This window comes from Oncorhynchus masou, unplaced genomic scaffold (genome assembly GCF_036934945.1).
Source record: "Oncorhynchus masou masou isolate Uvic2021 unplaced genomic scaffold, UVic_Omas_1.1 unplaced_scaffold_1428, whole genome shotgun sequence".
Classification (NCBI taxonomy): domain Eukaryota; kingdom Metazoa; phylum Chordata; class Actinopteri; order Salmoniformes; family Salmonidae; genus Oncorhynchus; species Oncorhynchus masou.
Window position 1 is genome coordinate 73,513 of NW_027004238.1, and position 21,488 is coordinate 95,000.

Consider the following 21,488-nt stretch of genomic DNA (forward strand, 5'->3'; position numbering starts at 1 on the left):
TATGTGTCTATATCTACCTATCTATCTCCATATCTCTATACACATATATCTGTCTATCTATCTATATCTATCTAGTCTGTATTATTCTATATATCTATATCTATCTATATCTATATATTATTCTATATATCTATCTATCTATATCTGTATATCTATCTATATCTCTAGTCTGTATTACTATCTATCTGTATATCTATATATCTGTATATCTCCATATCTCTATACACATATATATCTATATCATATCTATATCTCTATATCTATATCTCTATATCTATCTATCTGTATATCTATCTATCTATCTGTATATCTATCTATCTATATCTGTATATCTATCTATCTATCTATCTATCTAGTCTGTATTACTCTATATAGTATTCTATCTATCTGTATATCTATCTATCTGTATATCTATCTATCTGTATATCTATCTATCTATATATATCTGTATATCTATCTATCCTTATATCTATCTGTATATCTATCTATCTATATATATCTGTATATCTATCTATCTATATATATCTATCTATCTATCTGTATATCTATCTATCTATCTGCATATCTATCTATCTGTATATCTATCTATCTATATATATCTGTATATCTATCTATCTATCTATCTATCTGTATATCTATCTATATATATCTGTATATCTCTCTCTATATCTCTATATCTATCTATGTATCTATCTCTATATCTATCTATGTATCTATCTATATATATCTGTATATCTATCTATCTATCTATCTATCTATCTGTATATCTATCTATCTATATATATCTGTATATCTATCTATCTGTATATCTATATATCTGTATATCTCCATATCTCTATACACATATATATATATCTATATCATATCTATATCTCTATATCTATCTATCTATCTATCTATCTGTATATCTATCTATCTATCTATCTGTATATCTATCTATCTGTATATCTATCTATCTGTATATCTATCTATCTGTATATCTATCTATCTATATATATCTGTATATCTATCTGTATATCTATCTATCTATATATATCTGTATATCTATCTATCTATGTATATCTATATATCTGTATATCTCCATATCTCTATACACATATATATCTGTATATCTCTCTCTATATCTCTATATCTATCTATCTATCTGTATATCTATCTAACTATCTGTATATCTATCTATCTATCTATCTATCTGTATATCTATCTATCTATATATATCTGTATATCTATCTATCTGCATATCTCCATATCTCTATACACATATATATCTGTATATCTCTCTCTATATCTATCTATGTATCTATCTATCTATGTATATCTATCTATCTCTGTCTATCTATCTATCTGTATATCTATCTATCTGTCTATCTATCTATCTGTCTATCTATCTATCTATCTGTATATCTATCTATCTATCTGTATATCTATCTATCTATCTATCTGTATATCTATCTATCTATCTATCTGTATATCCATCTATCTGTATATCTCCATATCTCTATACACATATATCTGTATATCTCTCTCTATATCTCTATATATCTATCTATCTATCTGTATATCTATCTATCTGTATATCTATCTATCTGTATATCTATCTATCTGTATATCTATCTATCTATCTGTATATCTATTGATCTGTATATCTATCTATCTGTATATCTATCTCTGTATATCTATCTATCTATATATATCTGTATATCTATCTATCTATCTATCTCTGTATATCTATCTATCTATATATATCTGTATATCTATCTATCTGTATATCTCCATATCTCTATACACATATATATCTGTATATCTCTCTCTATATCTATCTATCTATCTATCTATCTGTATATCTATCTATCTATATCTATCTGTATATCTATCTGTATATCTGTATATCTATCTAAATATCTGTATATCTATCTATCTATCTATCTATCTATCTATCTATCTATCTATCTGTATATCTATCTATCTCTCTCTCTATATCTAGTCTGTATTATTTGTTAGAAGTAAAAGCCAGGATCCAGTGAAAGGCTGAGAGAGCAAGATACATTATAAACCTACCATCCTCATCTCTCTCATTGAAACGCAGAGGGCTAACAGCTAATAGCTAACAACATTAGCATTCCACTCATTCACAAATAACTGTTACGGCGTTAGCCACGCTAGTTAGCATTAGGCTAGCTATTATAAAACAAAATGGGGCACACCTTTGGGTCGACAGTGATCGTAATTACACAGAGAGAGAGAGATAAATCAGATGAATATGAGCGTCTTCGGCAAAAAGCTGTTGAAGTGACTATTACCAGAATACAATTTACTTGCAAATGTGCCACTTCTGATTCTGAGTGGTGGTGGTGGGGGGGTGGTATGTCCCTTTAAAACCCCCACACGGAATCCAGGCAATAAAACAGAACGCAACAATATTCCAAAATGAATTGGATTTTAGTAGTGAATCAACTCAACGTACTGGACTTTAGTAGTGAAACAACTCAACGTACTGGACTTTAGTAGTGAATCAACTCAACGTATTGGACTTTAGTAGTGAATCAACTCAACGTATTGGACTTTAGTAGTGAATCAACTCAACGTACAGGACTTTAGTAGTGAATCAACTCAACGTATTGGACTTTAGTAGTGAATCAACTCAACGTATTGGACTTTAGTAGTGAATCAACTCAACGTATTGGACTTTAGTAGTGAATCAACTCAACGTATTGGACTTTAGTAGTGGATCAACTCAACGTATTGGACTTTAGTAGTGAATCAACTCAACGTATTGGACTTTAGTAGTGGATCAACTCAACGTATTGGACTTTAGTAGTGAATCAACACAACGTATTGGACTTTAGTAGTGAATCAACTCAACGTATTGGACTTTAGTAGTGAATCAACTCAACGTATTGGACTTTAGTAGTGAATCAACTCAACGTATTGGACTTTAGTAGTGAATCAACTCAACGTATTAGACTTTAGTAGTGAATCAACTCAATGTACTGGACTTAGTAGGGAATCAACTAAACGTATTGGACTTTAGTAGTGAATAAACTCAATGTATTGGACTTTAGTAGTGAATAAACTCAATGCATTGAACTTAGTAGGGAATCAAGTGTGAGCCACAGAAACACACCGTATTGAGATCACTGGGATTAAAAGGCTGTGAGCCACAGAAACACACCGTATTGAGAGGTGACCGCTGGGATTAAAAGGCTGTGAGCCACAGAAACACACCGTATTGAGAGGTGACCGCTGGGATTAAAAGGCTGTGAGCCACAGAAACACACCGTTAAAATAAAATGTGATTTGGAGAGAAACCCCCCTCCCCTCCCAAAAGAGAAAAAAAATACTACATTTGGGAAAAACTCAAACGGAATCAGGATGTGTGTGTCTGTGTGTGTGTGTGTGTGTGTGTGTGTGTGTGTGTGTGTGTGTGTGTGTGTGTGTGTGTGTGTGTGTGTGTAGTCTTACCTTGGGGTGTGTCAACCTTGTTGCCAACCTTGTTGGTGTTATTATGGGTTGGTGTCGTCAAGACCCTCTTATTGGGCCGAGTTGCCTTCCTATTGGCTACTGGGGATCGGCGGGCGGGCAAAGCAAATATATCAGCATCCTTATTGGCCACGGCAACGTTCTCTTTGTTTTCATTGGTCCGTTCCCGGCATCGGTCCCGCCTCTCCTGGTGACGGTGGTGGTGTGCGATTGGCTCCCTCTCCGGAGTGGGGGCGTGTTTAGTCTGATCCCGCCTCTTTTCAGCTGACGGACAGAGCGCTCTCTTTAGGAAGACCGAAACAAGAATGTTGATAACAAGAGAGACAGAAACAGAAACAGACAGAGAGAGAGATGACCCCCTGACCTCTTGCTGGGGTGTGAGCGGAACCCAGGGCAGGTCGTCGTCATAGCAACGGTCCTCAGCATCATCATCATCGAAGAGTAGAGTCTTCTTAGACAGGAGGGAGATCGAGAGAAGAGAGAGGAATAGAAAAGGAACAAATATGTTTACTCACTTTAAGGCAACGGAGGAGAGATGAAGGAGAGGGAGGGAGGGAGGGAGGGAGGGAGGGAGGGAGGGAGGGAGGGAGGGAGGGAGGGAGGGAGAGAGAGGGAGGGAGGGGAGGGGAAGGAGAGAAAGGAGGGAGGGAGAGAGGAGGGGAGGGAGAGAGAGGAGGGAGAGGAGGAAAGATGAAGGAGAGGAGAAGGCTAGAGGAGGGAGGGAGAGAGGAGGGAGAGAGAGGGGGAGGGAGGGAGGAAGGGAGAGGGGGAGAGATGAGAGGAGAAGGAGAAGGAGAGAGGGGGATGGAGGAAGGGAGAGGAGGAGAGATGAACAAGAGGAGAAGGAGAGAGGAGGGAGGAAGGGAGAGAGAGGAGGGGGGGAGAGGAATGAGAGAGAGAGGAGGGAGAGAGAGAGGAAGGGAGAGAGAGAGGAAGGGAGAGGAGGAGAGATGGAGAGGAGAAGGAGAGAAGAGGGAGAGAGAGGAGGAGGGAGAGAGAGAGGAGAGACAGAGACAGAGAAGAGAGGTAGCAGTAGATTCTGACCTGTACTCCCAAGCGTTGAGGTGAACAGGACATGACATCACAGACAGGAAGTTGAGGCCTGATCCGGACAGGTTTCCCTCTCTGTTTCTTAGAGAGCAGCAACAGGTAGGTGGCAGTGGTCTGGTCGTACTTCCACTGTACACACACACACACACAGTGTGTATATATAGAAAAATTAAATCACATTTTTTTTTGGTTACAACATGACTCCATACGTGTTATTTCATAGTTGTGATGTCTTCACTATTGTTCTACAATGTAGAAAATAGTAAAAATAAAGACAACCCCAGGAATGAGAAGGAGTTCTTTTGGCTGGTCATGTGTGATGGTACTGTGTGTGTGTGTGTGTGTGTGTGTGTGTGTGTGTGTGTGTGCGTGCGTGCGTGTGTGCGTGCGTTATATATCCATCTATCTATAGAAAACATATATATATATATCTACACACAGATGAATTAATGTATAAACTAAACTGTCAGTGTTCATTCAATCAGCTGTGTTATACTGCCATCTACTGGTGAAACCCGTCAACACCACACACACAATGATATACACAGTGTCTCCACCTATATTCATTTGGCACACCGCTTGTACATTGTTGGCACCCCCTCCCCCCCCGTACCCCTTACCTCTACTGACGAACCCCCCCGTACCCCTTACCTCTACTGACGAACCCCCCCGTACCCCTTACCTCTACTGACGAACCCCCCCGTACCCCTACTGACGAACCCCCCGTACCCCTTACCTCTACTGACGAACCCCCGTACCCCTACTGACGAACACCCCCGTACTCCTACTGACGAACCCCCGTACCCCTACTGACGAACCCCCGTACCCCTTACCTCTACTGACGAACCCCCCGTACCCCTACTGACGAACCCCCCGTACCCCTTACCTCTACTGACGAACCCCCCGTACCCCTACTGACGAACCCCCCCGTACCCCTACTGACGAACCCCCCGTACCCCTACTGACGAACCCCCCCGTACCCCTTACCTCTACTGACGAACCCCCCGTACCCCTACTGACGAACCCCCGTACCCCTTACCTCTACTGACGAACCCCCCCCGTACCCCTACTGACGAACCCCCCCCTACCCCTACTGACGAACCCCCCGTACCCCTACTGACGAACCCCCCCGTACCCCTTACCTCTACTGACGAACCCCCCCGTACCCCTACTGACGAACCCCCCCCCCGTACCCCTTACCCCTACTGACGAACCCCCCCGTACCCCTTACCTGTACTGACGAACCCCCCCGTACCCCTTACCCCTACTGACGAACCCCCGTACCCCTTACCTCTACTGACGAACCCCCGTACCCCTACTGACGAACCCCCAGCTACCCTTACCCCTACTGACTAACCCCCCGTACCCCCGTACCCCTTACCTCTACTGACGAACCCCCCGTACCCCTTACCTCTACTGACTAACCCCCCGTACCTCTACTGACTAACCCCCCCGTACCCCTTACCCCTACTGATGAATAAAATACAGCCCCACACACCTCATTGACCAGCTGTAGGGTGCTCTGTCTGGACATCTTCAGGCTGACGGACATCTCAGTGATGCAGTCCTCATCTATATAACCCAACTAGAGAGGAGAGAGAGGAGATGGAGAGGAGAGAGAGAGGAGAGAGGGGGGAGGGAGAGGAGAGAGAGAGGGGGGAGGGAGGGAGAGGAGAGGAGAGGGAGGAAAGAGAGGACAGAGAGGGAGGAGAGAGAGGAGAGGGAGGAGAGGGAGGAGAGGGAGGAGAGAGAGGGGAGAGGAGGAGGGGAGAGGGAGAGAGAGAGGGGGAGAGAGAGAGAGAGGAGATGGAGAGGAGAGAGAGAGGAGATCTTCAGAGGGGGGAGGGAGAGGATCTATATAGAGAGAGGGGGAGGGAGGGAGGAGGAGAGGAGGGAGGAAAGAGGGACAGAGAGGGAGGAGAGAGGAGGAGAGGGAGGAGAGAGAGGGGGAGAGGAGATGGAGAGGGGGAGAGAGGGGGAGGGAGGGGGGAGGGAGGGGGGAGGGAGGGGGGAGGGAGAGGAGAGAGAGAGGGGGAGGGAGGGAGAGGGAGAGGGGGGAGGGAGAGGAGAGAGAGAGGAGGGGGGGAGGGAGGGAGAGGAGAGGGGGGAGGGAGAGGAGAGAGGGGGGAGAGAGAGGAGATGGAGAGGGGGAGAGGGAGAGAGAGAGGGGGAGGGAGAGGAGAGAGAGGAGAGAGAGAGGGAGAGGAGAGAGAGGAGAGAGAGGGGGAGAGGAGAGGGAGGAGAGAGAGGAGATGGAGAGAGGAGAGAGAGGGGGAGAGAGATGAGATGGAGAGGGGGGAGAGGGAGGAGAGAGAGGAGAGAGAGGGGGAGGAGAGGAGGGAGAGAGGAGAGAGAGGGGGGAGGGAGAGGAGAGAGAGGGGGGAGAGGAGAGGGAGGAGAGAGAGGGAGGGAGGAGAAAGAGATGAGATGGAGAGGGGAGAGAGATGAGATGAGAGGAGAGGGAGGAGAGAGAGGAGAGGGAGGAGAGAGGAGAGAGAGGAGAGAGAGGGAGGGGGAGAGGGAGGAGATGGAGAGGAGAGGGAGGAGATGGAGGCGAGAGAGATACACAGATTAATGTAGGAAGTGTGTGTCTCTGCAGAGTGATTAAATTAAATATTGGTTAATTTACATCTTTAAAAAAAATAATAATAATAAAATGCAAATAATTTTTTTGGGGGGGGTTCAATTATTTGAATTCTATTTTATTCCGTTTTTTTTCTGAGCTCAATGTGCAGTTTCTCTAGAGATAAATCAGATCCAGACTGAACTGTGTGATGTAGTAGGGAGTTGTAGTTTCTCTAGAGATAAATCAGACCAGACTGAACTGTGTGATGTAGTAGGGAGTTGTAGTTTCTCTAGAGATAAATCAGACCAGACTGAACTGTGTGATGTAGTAGGGAGTTGTAGTTTCTCTAGAGATAAATCAGATCCAGCCTGAACTGTGTGATGTAGCAGGGAGTTGTAGTTTCTCTAGAGATAAATCAGATCCATTCTGAACTGTGTGATGTAGTAGGGAGTTGTAGTTTCTCTAGAGATAAATCAGATCCAGCCTGAACTGTGTGATGTAGTAGGGAGTTGTAGTTTCTCTAGAGATAAATCAGATCCAGCCTGAACTGTGTGATGTAGTAGGGAGTTGTAGTTTCTCTAGAGATAAATCAGACCAGACTGAACTGTCTGATGTAGTAGGGAGTTGTAGTTTCTCTAGAGATAAATCAGACCATACTGAACTGTGTGATGTAGTAGGGAGTTGTAGTTTCCAACAGACCAATAGTCTACATAGTGTATAGTGCAGAAAACATGGTAATTAACTACAATGACCATAATCCATTGCGCGCCTCCTTGTACCGGTCCGCGGCAGACACGGAGAGTAGAACGTACGATCAAGAGAACCACATCAAGACAACTAGAGGTGTTTAACCCTCCACATCTAGACAACTAAAGGTGTTTAACCCTCCACATCTAGACAACTAAAGGTGTTTAACCCTCCACATCTAGAGACAACTAGAGGTGTTTAACCCTCCACATCTATAGACAACTAAAGGTGTTTAACCCTCCACATCTAGAGACAACTAAAGGTGTTTAACCCTCCACATCTAGAGACAACTAGAGATGTTTAACCCTCCACATCTAGAGACAACTAGGAGTCGACCCTCCACCTCTAGAGACAACTAGGAGTCGACCCTCCACATCTAGAGACAACTAGGAGTCGACCCTCCACATCTAGAGACAACTAGGGGTCGACCCTCCACATCTAGAGACAACTAGGAGTCGACCCTCCACATCTAGAGACAACTAGAGGTGTTTAACCCTCCACATCTAGAGACAACAAGAGGTGTTTAACCCTCCACATCTAGAGACAACTAGAGGTGTTTAACCCTCCACATCTAGAGACAACTAAAGGTGTTTAACCCTCCACATCTAGAGATAACTAGAGGTGTTTAACCCTCCACATCTAGAGACAACTAAAGGTGTTTAACCCTCCACATCTAGAGACAACTAAAGGTGTTTAACCCTCCACATCTAGAGACAACTAAAGGTGTCGACCCTCCACATCTAGAGACAACTAGGAGTCGACCCTCCACATCTAGAGACAACAAGAGGTGTTTAACCCTCCACATCTAGAGACAACTAGAGGTGTTTAACCCTCCACATCTAGAGACAACTAGAGGTGTTTAACCCTCCACATCTAGAGACAACTAGGAGTCGACCCTCCACATCTAGAGACAACTAGAGGTGTTTAACCCTCCACATCTAGAGACAACTAAAGGTGTTTAACCCTCCACATCTAGAGACAACTAGAGGTGTTTAACCCTCCACATCTAGAGACAACTAGAGGTGTTTAACCCTCCACATCTAGAGACAACTAGAGGTGTTTAACCCTCCACATCTAGAGACAACTAGAGGTGTTTAACCCTCCACATCTAGAGACAACTAAAGGTGTTTAACCCTCCACATTTAGAGACAACTAGAGGTGTTTAACCCTCCACATCTAGAGACAACTAAAGGTGTTTAACCCTCCACATCTAGAGACAACTAAAGGTGTTTAACCCTCCACATCTAGAGACAACTAGAGGTGTTTAACCCTCCACATCTAGAGACAACTAGAGGTGTTTAACCCTCCACATCTAGAGACAACTAGAGGTGTTTAACCCTCCACATCTAGAGACAACTAGAGGTGTTTAACCCTCCACATCTAGAGACAACTAAAGGTGTTTAACCCTCCACATTTAGAGACAACTAGAGGTGTTTAACCCTCCACATCTAGAGACAACTAAAGGTGTTTAACCCTCCACATCTAGAGACAACTAAAGGTGTTTAACCCTCCACATCTAGAGACAACTAGAGGTGTTTAACCCTCCACATCTAGAGATAACTAGAGGTGTTTAACCCTCCACATCTAGAGACAACTAAAGGTGTTTAACCCTCCACATCTAGAGACAACTAGAGGTGTTTAACCCTCCACATCTAGAGACAACTAAAGGTGTTTAACCCTCCACATTTAGAGACAACTAGAGGTGTTTAACCCTCCACATCTAGAGACAACAAGAGGTGTTTAACCCTCCACATCTAGAGACAACTAGAGGTGTTTAACCCTCCACATCTAGAGACAACTAAAGGTGTTTAACCCTCCACATCTAGAGATAACTAGAGGTGTTTAACCCTCCACATCTAGAGACAACTAAAGGTGTTTAACCCTCCACATCTAGAGACAACTAAAGGTGTTTAACCCTCCACATCTAGAGACAACTAAAGGTGTTTAACCCTCCACATCTAGAGACAACTAAAGGTGTCGACCCTCCACATCTAGAGACAACTAGGAGTCGACCCTCCACATCTAGAGACAACAAGAGGTGTTTAACCCTCCACATCTAGAGACAACTAGAGGTGTTTAACCCTCCACATCTAGAGACAACTAGAGGTGTTTAACCCTCCACATCTAGAGACAACTAGGAGTCGACCCTCCACATCTAGAGACAACTAGAGGTGTTTAACCCTCCACATCTAGAGACAACTAAAGGTGTTTAACCCTCCACATCTAGAGACAACTAGAGGTGTTTAACCCTCCACATCTAGAGACAACTAGAGGTGTTTAACCCTCCACATCTAGAGACAACTAGAGGTGTTTAACCCTCCACATCTAGAGACAACTAGAGGTGTTTAACCCTCCACATCTAGAGACAACTAAAGGTGTTTAACCCTCCACATTTAGAGACAACTAGAGGTGTTTAACCCTCCACATCTAGAGACAACTAAAGGTGTTTAACCCTCCACATCTAGAGACAACTAGAGGTGTTTAACCCTCCACATCTAGAGACAACTAAAGGTGTTTAACCCTCCACATCTAGAGACAACTAGAGGTGTTTAACCCTCCACATCTAGAGACAACTAGAGGTGTTTAACCCTCCACATCTAGAGACAACTAGAGGTGTTTAACCCTCCACATCTAGAGACAACTAGAGGTGTTTAACCCTCCACATCTAGAGACAACTAGAGGTGTTTAACCCTCCACATCTAGAGACAACTAAAGGTGTTTAACCCTCCACATTTAGAGACAACTAGAGGTGTTTAACCCTCCACATCTAGAGACAACTAAAGGTGTTTAACCCTCCACATCTAGAGACAACTAAAGGTGTTTAACCCTCCACATCTAGAGACAACTAGAGGTGTTTAACCCTCCACATCTAGAGACAACTAGAGGTGTTTAACCCTCCACATCTAGAGACAACTAAAGGTGTTTAACCCTCCACATCTAGAGACAACTAGAGGTGTTTAACCCTCCACATCTAGAGACAACTAAAGGTGTTTAACCCTCCACATCTAGAGACAACTAAAGGTGTTTAACCCTCCACATCTAGAGACAACTAGGAGTCGACCCTCCACATCTAGAGACAACTAGGGGTGTTTAACCCTCCACATCTAGAGACAACTAGAGGTGTTTAACCCTCCACATCTAGAGACAACTAAAGGTGTTTAACCCTCCACATCAAGAGACAACTAGAGGTGTTTAACCCTCCACATCTAGAGACAACTAGGAGTCGACCCTCCACATCTAGAGACAACTAGAGGTGTTTAACCCTCCACATCAAGAGACAACTAAAGGTGTCGACCCTCCACATCTAGAGACAACTAGAGGTGTCGACCTTAACGAGATGGCAACCAGCACAGGTGTAACACATCCTGACTAACGAGTTGACACCAAATCGGTTCGCCTTAATGAGCTATACGTGCTAAAGTCCAGCCTCAAAACGTACAAGGAAAAACAAAAAGCTGTAACAAGGAGCGTTCGGGGGTTCTTAGAGGAGCGTTCGGGGGTTCTTAGAGGAGCGTTCGGGGGTTCTTAGAGGAGCGTTCGGGGGTTCTTAGAGGTGCGTTCGGGGGTTCTTAGAGGTGCGTTCGGAGGTTCTTAGAGGTGCGTTCGGGGGTTCTTAGAGGAGCGTTCGGGGGTTCTTAGAGGTGCGTTTGGGGGTTCTTAGAGGAGCGTTCGGGGGTTCTTAGAGGAGCGTTCGGGGGTTCTTAGAGGAGCGTTCGGGGTTCTTAGAGGAGCGTTCGGGGTTCTTAGAGGTGCGTTCGGGGGTTCTTAGAGGAGCGTTCGGGGGTTCTTAGAGGAGCGTTCGGGGGTTCTTAGAGGTGCGTTCGGGGGTTCTTAGAGGTGCGTTCGGGGGTTCTTAGAGGTGCGTTCGGGGGTTCTTAGAGGAGCGTTCGGGGGTTCTTAGAGGTGCGTTCGGGGGTTCTTAGAGGAGCGTTCGGGGGTTCTTAGAGGAGAGTTCGGGGGTTCTTAGAGGTGCGTTCGGGGTTCTTAGAGGTGCGTTCGGGGTTCTTAGAGGTGCGTTCGGGGTTCTTAGAGGAGCGTTCGGGGGTTCTTAGAGGAGCGTTCGGGGGTTCTTAGAGGAGCGTTCGGGGGTTCTTAGAGGAGCGTTCGGGGGTTCTTAGGCGTAGGTGTGTGTGTTTAGGTGTGTGTGTAGGTGTAGGTGTGTTTAGGTGTGTGTAGATGTGTTTAGGTGTGTGTAGGTGTGTGTTTGAGTGTGTGTGTGTTCTTACAGGTTGCTTGCTGTGCCACTCTACAGGGCTGCCATAGCCAGACATCGTCCAGGGATGGTCTAGGAGTTGTCTGATGGTCACACGATGCTTAGGATCCACCTACACACACAATCATTATCTCCTACTATACAAAACCTGATGTCGCACAATCATTATCTCCTACTATACAAAACCTGATGTCGCACAATCATTATCTCCTACTATACAAAACCTGATGTCACACAATCATTATCTCCTACTATACAAAACCTGATGACGCACAATCATTATCTCCTACTATACAAAACCTGATGTCGCACAATCATTATCTCCTACTATACAAAACCTGATGTCGCACAATCATTATCTCCTACTATACAAAACCTGATGTCGCACAATCATTATCTCCTACTATACAAAACCTGATGTCGCACAATCATTATCTCCTACTATACAAAACCTGATGTCGCACAATCATTATCTCCTACTATACAAAACCTGATGTCGCACAATCATTATCTCCTACTATACAAAACCTGATGTCGCACAATCATTATCTCCTACTATACAAAACCTGATGTCGCACAATCATTATCTCCTAAAATACAAAACCTGATGTCGCACAATCATTATCTCCTAAAATACAAAACCTGATGTCACACAATCATTATCTCCTACTATACAAAACCTGATGTCGCACAATCATTATCTCCTACTATACAAAACCTGATGTCGCACAATCAATAACTCCTACTATACAAAACCTGATGTCGCACAATCAATAACTCCTACTATACAAAACCTGATGTCGCACAATCATTATCTCCTACTATACAAAACCTGATGTCGCACAATCATTATCTCCTACTATACAAAACCTGATGTCGCACAATCATTATCTCCTACTATACAAAACCTGATGTCGCACAATCATTATCTCCTACTATACAAAACCTGATGTCACACAATCATTATCTCCTACTATACCAAAACCTGATGTCGCACAATCATTATCTCCTACTATACAAAACCTGATGTCACACAATCATTATCTCCTACTATACAAAACCTGATGTCACACAATCAATAACTGCTACTATACAAAACCTGATGTCTCACAATCATTATCTCCTACTATACAAAACCTGATGTCGCACAATCATTATCTCCTACTATACAAAACCTGATCATATGTCAAAATCAAAGAGCAAGAGGTGTGTGTGTGTGTGTGTGTGTGTGTGTGTGTGTGTGTGTGTGTGTGTGTGTGTGTGTGTACCTGCATCATTTGGTTGAGTAGCAGGATGCTCCCAGGAGACAGCCAATGAGGGTTGTTGTAACTTCCTCTCTAGAACAGTAAAACACGTAGGTTAGTTTACGCCAGAGGCTTTGAATCGGGCTTTTATACGATCCCAAAGAGAGAAAACCAACTGTCACGGTTGAACCCTTTCCTTCCTCCAGAGAAAACCAACTGTCACGGTTGAAACCCTTTCCTCCTCCAGAGAAAACCAACTGTCACGGTTGAACCCTTTCCTCCAGAGAAAACCAACTGTCACGGTTGAACCCTTTCCTTCAGAGAAAACCAACTGTCACAGTTGAACCCTTTCCTCCTTCAGAGAAAACCAACTGTCACGGTTGAACCCTTTCCTCCTTCAGAGAAAACCAACTGTCACGGTTGAACCCTTTCCTCCTTCAGAGAAAACCAACTGTCACGGTTGAACCCTTTCCTCCTTCAGAGAAAACCAACTGTCACGGTTGAACCCTTTCCTCCTTCAGAGAAAACCAACTGTCACGGTTGAACCCTTTCCTCCTTCAGAGAAAACCAACTGTCACGGTTGAACCATTTCCTCCTTCAGAGAAAACCAACTGTCACAGTTGAAGCCTTTCCTCCTTCAGAGAAAACCAACTGTCACGGTTGAACCCTTTCCTCCTTCAGAGAAAACCAATTGTCACGGTTGAACCCTTCCTTCCTCCAGAGAAAACCAACTGTCACGGTTGAAGCCTTTCCTCCTTCAGAGAAAACCAACTGTCACGGTTGAACCCTTCCTTCCTCCAGAGAAAACCAACTGTCACGGTTGAACCCTTCCTTCCTCCAGAGAAAACCAACTGTCACGGTTGAACCCTTTCCTCCTTCAGAGAAAACCAACTGTCACGGTTGAACCATTTCCTCCTTCAGAGAAAACCAACTGTCACAGTTGAAGCCTTTCCTCCTTCAGAGAAAACCAACTGTCACGGTTGAACCCTTTCCTCCTTCAGAGAAAACCAACTGTCACGGTTGAAGCCTTTCCTCCTTCAGAGAAAACCAACTGTCACGGTTGAACCCTTTCCTCCTTCAGAGAAAACCAACTGTCACGGTTGAACCCTTTCCTCCTTCAGAGAAAACCAACTGTCACGGTTGAACCCTTTCCTCCTCCAGAGAAAACCAACTGTCACGGTTGAACCCTTTCCTCCAGAGAAAACCAACTGTCACGGTTGAACCCTTTCCTCCAGAGAAAACCAACTGTCACGGTTGAACCCTTTCCTCCAGAGAAACAGTTCTGAACTATATTAGTGGCACTAAATGTGTTTTATCTTCTACCGTGTCAGAAATAGCTGTCCGTCCTAAAACTACTAGCTGGCTGAACCATTTGTTAAACAACCATGTTCTGCCATGTTACCTTGGATACCTGGCTAACAACCATGTTCTGTCACGTTACCTTGGATACCTGGCTAACAACCATGTTCTGTCACGTTACCTTGGATACCTGGCTAACAACCATGTTCTGTCACGTTACCTTGGATACCTAGCTAACAACCATGTTCTGTCACGAGACCTTGGATACCTAGCTAACAACCATATTCTGTCACACTACCGTGGATACCTGGCTAACAACCATGTTCTGTCACGCTACCGTGGATACCTAGCTAACAACCATGTTCTGTCACGTTACCTTGGATACATGGCTAACAACCATGTTCTGGCACGTTACCTTGGATACCTGGCTAACAACCATGTTCTGTCACGTTACCTTGGATACCTGGCTAACAACCATGTTCTGTCAGGTTACCTTGGATAACCAGCCAAACAACCATGTTCTGTCACGTTACCTTGGATACCTGGCTAACAACCTTGTTCTGTCACATTACCTTGGACACCTGGCTAACAACCATGTTCTGTCACGTTACCTTGGATACCTGGCTAACCACCATGTTCTGTCACGTTACCTTGGATACCTGGCTAACCACCCTGTAACTTGACCAATACAGACAGTAACTTACGGTGATTTTCCTGTAGAGGACCATACAGTTGTCGTCATCAAAGGGCAGATATCCACAGAGCAGAGCAAACAGCAGCACCCCCATACTCCACACATCAGCCTGGTAACACACACACACACACACACACACACACACACACACACACACACACACACACACACACATTATATATCCACACAGCAGTACCCCCATACTCCACACATCAGCCTGGTAACACACACACACACACACACACACACACACACACTATATATCCACACAGCAGCACCCCCATACTCCACACATCAGCCTGGTAACACAACACACACACACACACACATTATATATCCACACAGCAGCACCCCCATACTCCACACATCAGCCTGGTAACACACACACACACACACACACACTATATATCCACACAGCAGCACCCCCATACTCCACACATCAGCCTGGTAACACAACACACACACACACATTATATATCCACACAGCAGCACCCCCATACTCCACACATCAGCCTGGTAACACAACACACACACACACACACACTATATATCCACACAGCAGCACCCCCATACTCCACACATCAGCCTGGTAACACAACACACACACACACACACATTATATATCCACACATCAGCCTGGTAACACAACACACACACACACACACACACACACTATATATCCACACAGCAGCACCCCCATACTCCACACATCAGCCTGGTAACACAACACACACACACACACACACACATTATATATCCACACAGCAATACCCCCATACTCCACACATCAGCCTGGTAACACAACACACACACACACACACACACACACATTATATATCCACACAGCAGCACCCCCATACTCCACACATCAGCCTGGTAACACAACACACACACACACACACATTATATATCCACACAGCAGCACCCCCATACTCCACACGTCAGCCTGGTAACACACGCACACACACACACGCACACACACACACACACACACACACGTAAACTACCGTTCAAAGGTTTGTCACTTAGAAATTCTAATTTTTTTGTCCATTAAAATAACAGCATTTGAGGGTTCGATTACAGGCTCAAAATGTCCAGAATCAAAGAACTTTCTTCTGAAACTCATCAGCCTATTATTGTTCTGAGAAATTAAGGCTCGTCTCAACGTCAACAGTGAAGAGGAGACTCCGGGATGCTGGCCTTCGAGACAGAGTTCCTCTGTCCAGTCTCAACGTCAACAGTGAAGAGGAGACTCCGGGATGCTGGCCTTCGAGACAGAGTTCCTCTGTCCGGTCTCAACGTCAACAGTGAAGAGGAGACTCTGGGATGCTGGCCTTCTAGGCAGAGTTCCTCTGTCCAGTCTCAACGTCAACAGTGAAGAGGAGACTCCGGGATGCTGGCCTTCGAGACAGAGTTCCTCTGTCCAGTCTCAACGTCAACAGTGAAGAGGAGACCCCGGGATGCTGGCCTTCGAGACAGAGTTCCTCTGTCCAGTCTCAACGTCAACAGTGAAGAGGAGACCCCGGGATGCTGGCCTTCGAGACAGAGTTCCTCTGTCCAGTCTCAACGTCAACAGTGAAGAGAAGACTCCGGGATGCTGGCCTTCGAGACAGAGTTCCTCTGTCCAGTCTCAACGTCAACAGTGAAGAGGAGACTCCGGGATGCTGGCCTTCTAGGCAGAGTTCCTCTGTCCAGTCTCAACGTCAACAGTGAAGTGGAGACTCCGGGATGTTGGCCTTCTAGGCAGAGCTCCTCTGTCCAGTCTCAACGTCAACAGTGAAGAGGAGACTCCGGGATGCTGGCCTTCTAGGCAGAGCTCCTCTGTCCAGTCTCAACGTCAACAGTGAAGAGGAGACTCCGGGATGCTGGTCTTCGAGACAGAGTTCCTCTGTCCAGTCTCAACGTCAACAGTGAAGAGGAGACCCCGGGATGCTGGCCTTCGAGACAGAGTTCCTCTGTCCAGTCTCAACGTCAACAGTGAAGAGGAGACCCCGGGATGCTGGCCTTCTAGGCAGAGCTCCTCTGTCCAGTCTCAACGTCAACAGTGAAGAGGAGACTCCGGGATGCTGGTCTTCGAGACAGAGTTCCTAGAAGGCCAGCATCCCGGAGTCGCCCCTTTGTTTCTGGCCATTTTGAGTCTGTAATCGAACCCACAAAATGCTGATGCTCCAGATACTCAACTAGTCTAAAAAAGGACAGTTTTATTGCTTCTTTAAATCAAAACATTAGTTTCCAGCTGTGCTAACAGAATTGCAAAAGGGTTTTGTGATGATCAATTAGCCTTTTTTTAAATGATAAACTTGGATGAGCTAACACAACGTGCCATTGGAACACAGGAGTGATGGTTGCTGATAATGGGCCTCTGTATGCCTATGTATATATTCCATTACAAAATCAGCTGTTTCCAGCTACAACAGTCATTTACAACGCTAACAATGTCGACACTGTATTTCTGATCAATTTGATGTCATTTTAACGGACATTATTTTTTATTGCTTTTCTTACACAAACAAGTAGATTTCTAAGTGACCACACACACTCATTATATTCACACACCCCAGACATTAAACTCCTCCCACCGGGTGTCTCACCTGCGAGCCGATGTAGGCTTTTCCCTGGATGAGTTCAGGAGCAGCGTAGGCTGGACTTCCACAACAGGTCATCAGCTCATATCCCAGACCCCCCTATAAAGACTGTTATTAGGCTGGACTTCCACAACAGGTCATCAGCTCATATCCCAGACCCCCCTATAAAGACTGTAATTAGGCTGGACTTCCACAACAGGTCATCAGCTCATATCCCAGACCCCCCTATAAAGACTGTTATTAGACTGGACCACAACAGGTCATCAGCTCATATCCCAGACCCCCTATAAAGACTGTTATTAGGCTGGACTTCCACAACAGGTCATCAGCTCATATCCCAGACCCCCTATAAAGACTGTTATTAGGCTGGACTACCACAACAGGTCATCAGCTCATATCCCAGACCCCCTATAAAGACTGTTATTAGACTGGACCACAACAGGTCATCAGCTCATATCCCAGACCCCCTATAAAGACTGTTATTAGGCTGGACTTCCACAACAGGTCATCAGCTCATATCCCAGACCCCCTATAAAGACTGTTATTAGGCTGGACTTCCACAACAGGTCATCAGCTCATATCCCAGACCCCCTATAAAGACTTATTAGGCTGGACTTCCACAACAGGTCATCAGCTCATATCCCAGACCCCCTATAAAGACAGACTGATTAGACTGGACCACAACAGGTCATCAGCTCATATCCCAGACCCCCCTATAAAGACTGTTATTAGGCTGGACTTCCACAACAGGTCATCAGCTCATATCCCAGACCCCCTATAAAGACTGTTATTAGGCTGGACTTCCACAACAGGTCATCAGCTCATATCCCAGACCCCCCTATAAAGACTTATTAGGCTGGACTTCCACAACAGGTCATCAGCTCATATCCCAGACCCCCCTATAAAGACAGACTGATTAGACTGGACCACAACAGGTCATCAGCTCATATCCCAGACCCCCCTATAAAGACTGTTATTAGGCTGGACTTCCACAACAGGTCATCAACTCATATCCCAGACCCCCCTATAAAGACTGTTATTAGGCTAGACTTCCACAACAGGTCATCAACTCATATCCCAGACCCCCCTATAAAGACTGTTATTAGGCTGGACTTCCACAACAGGTCATCAGCTCATATCCCAGACCCCCCTATAAAGACTGTTATTAGGCTGGACATCCACAACAGGTCATCAGCTCATATCCCAGACCCCCCTATAAAGACTGTAATTAGGCTGGACTTCCACAACAGGTCATCAGCTCATATCCCAGACCCCCCTATAAAGACTGTTATTAGACTGGACCACAACAGGTCATTAACTCATATCCCAGACCCCCTATAAAGACTGTTATTAGACTGGACCACAACAGGTCATCAGCTCATATCCCAGACCCCCCTAAAAAGGCTGTTATTAGACTGGACCACAACAGGTCATCAGCTCATATCCCAGACCCCCCTATAAAGACTGTTATTAGACTGGACCACAACAGGTCATTAACCCCCTCTATAAACACAGTGATTAATAAGGAGGACTTAGCACACAGAACACATTAATCAAATCTATATATTTATAGACAATGACACATATCACTGAGACAACATGACAGTGTGGTTACCTTTGGTTTGGCACAGAGACCAAAGTCAATCAGTTTCAGGTTGTGGTCTTCATCTATCAACAGGTTCTCCTGAGGGAGTGAGAGAGAGAGAGAGAAAGAGAGAGGGAGAGAGATAGAAAGAAAGAGAGAGAGGAGAGATGAGAGAGAAAGAGAGGGGAGGGGAGAGAGAAGGAGAGAGGAGAGAGAGAGGCAGAGAGAGAGGCAGAGAGAGGGGCAGAGAGAGGAGAAAGAGAGAGTGACTCAGCACCATCACCACCAGTGGGTAGTTCAGACACACCCACACAGATACCCACACAGATACCCACACAGATACCCACACAGACAAGCCACACAGACAACCCACACAGAACGTGTCTGAAATCTGTCTTGTTTTCATAACACGTCTGTTTGGTTCAGAGTCATGATAAAGGGATAGTTCATGATTTTAACAATGAGTATGCGCTGTGAATGTATCCCAGTGAGCTCATATAGCTGTGGGCGTGTCCCTGGTTACCTACCGGTTTGAGGTCTCTGTGGGCGTATCCCTGGTTACCTATCGGTTTGAGGTCTCTGTGGGCGTATCCCTGGTTACCTACCGGTTTGAGGTCTCTGTGGGCGTATCCCTGGTTACCTAGCGGTTTGAGGTCTCTGTGGGCGTGCCCCTGGTTACCTACCGGTTTGAAGTCTCTGTGAGCGTACCCCTGGTTACCTACCGGTTTGAGGTCTCTGTGGGCGTATCCCTGGTTACCTACCGGGTTGAGGTCTCTGTGGGCGTACCCCTGGTTACCTACCGGTTTGAAGTCTCTGTGAGCGTACCCCTGGTTACCTACCGGTTTGAGGTCTCTGTGGGCGTACCCCTGGTTACCTACCGGTTTGAGGTCTCTGTGGGCGTACCCCTGGTTACCTACCGGTTTGAGGTCTCTGTGGGCGTACCCCTGGCTGTGGACGTAGGCCAGAGCTGAGACGATCTGCCTGAAGAACACTCTGGTCTCCTCTTCAGACAGACGGTCCTTAGCGATGATGTAGTCAAACAGCTCTCCTCCCGGACAATACTGGAGAAGAGGGGGGAGAGAGGGAGGTTCATATTGGGGCCAGTCTGTCTGATGTGTAGGTTCTACCTCCAGGATCATGTGTATCTGGTATTAGTCTATAACATAGTACAGTCTACAGAGTCTATAACATGGTACAGTCTACAGAGTCTATAACATGGTACAGTCTACAGAGTCTATAACATGGTACAGTCTACAGCGTCTATAACATGGTACAGTCTACAGCGTCTATAACATGGTACAGTCTACAGAGTCTATAACATGGTACAGTCTACAGAGTCTATAACATGGTACAGTCTACAGAGTCTATAACATGCTACAGTCTACAGAGTCTATAACATGCTACAGTCTACAGAGTCTATAACATGGTACAGTCTACAGAGTCTATAACATGCTACAGTCTACAGAGTCTATAACATGGTACAGTCTACAGTCTATAACATGGTACAGTCTACAGAGTCTATAACATGGTACAGTCTACAGAGTCTATAACATGGTACAGTCTACAGAGTCTATAACATGGTACAGTCTACAGAGTCTATAACATGGTACAGTCTACAGACATGCTGACGTGGGTCCCACCTCCAACATCATGTACATCTTGGTATTAGTCTCGATAACATGGTACAGTCTACAGAGTCTATAACATGGTACAGTCTACAGAGTCTATAACATGGTACAGTCTACAGACATGCTGACGTGGGTCCCACCTCCAACATCATGTATATCTTGGTATTAGTCTCGATAACATGGTACAGTCTACAGAGTCTATAACATGGTACAGTCTACAGAGTCTATAACATGGTACAGTCTACAGAGTCTATAACATGATACAGTCTACAGAGTCTATAACATGGTACAGTCTACAGACATGCTGACGTGGGTCCCACCTCCAACATCATGTATATCTTGGTATTAGTCTCGATAACATGGTACAGTCTACAGAGTCTATAACATGGTACAGTCT

General features: G+C 45.1%; 1 protein-coding gene across 2 annotated transcripts in view; it reads right to left on the reverse strand.

Moving 5' to 3' along the window:
* Nucleotides 1-21,488, reverse strand: part of LOC135530812 (maternal embryonic leucine zipper kinase-like) — a 43,346-nt gene that overhangs the window by 18,257 nt on the left and 3,601 nt on the right. Inside the window, exons 1-11 of one of the 2 annotated variants that reach the window (XM_064958986.1) lie at nt 21,232-21,281; nt 20,381-20,524; nt 19,494-19,562; nt 17,885-17,977; nt 15,304-15,402; nt 13,325-13,393; nt 12,070-12,168; nt 6,029-6,115; nt 4,525-4,659; nt 3,845-3,928; nt 3,463-3,763 (exon numbers count right to left, since the gene is read on the reverse strand). In XM_064958986.1, the coding sequence (XP_064815058.1) occupies nt 3,463-3,763; nt 3,845-3,928; nt 4,525-4,659; nt 6,029-6,115; nt 12,070-12,168; nt 13,325-13,393; nt 15,304-15,402; nt 17,885-17,977; nt 19,494-19,562; nt 20,381-20,524; nt 21,232-21,243 (1,192 nt within the window). In that variant the 5' untranslated portion in view covers nt 21,244-21,281. Of the gene's footprint in view, nt 1-3,462; nt 3,764-3,844; nt 3,929-4,524; nt 4,660-6,028; nt 6,116-12,069; nt 12,169-13,324; nt 13,394-15,303; nt 15,403-17,884; nt 17,978-19,493; nt 19,563-20,380; nt 20,525-21,231; nt 21,282-21,488 lie in introns of those variants that run through there. The other variant, XM_064958987.1, reaches the window with a different exon arrangement.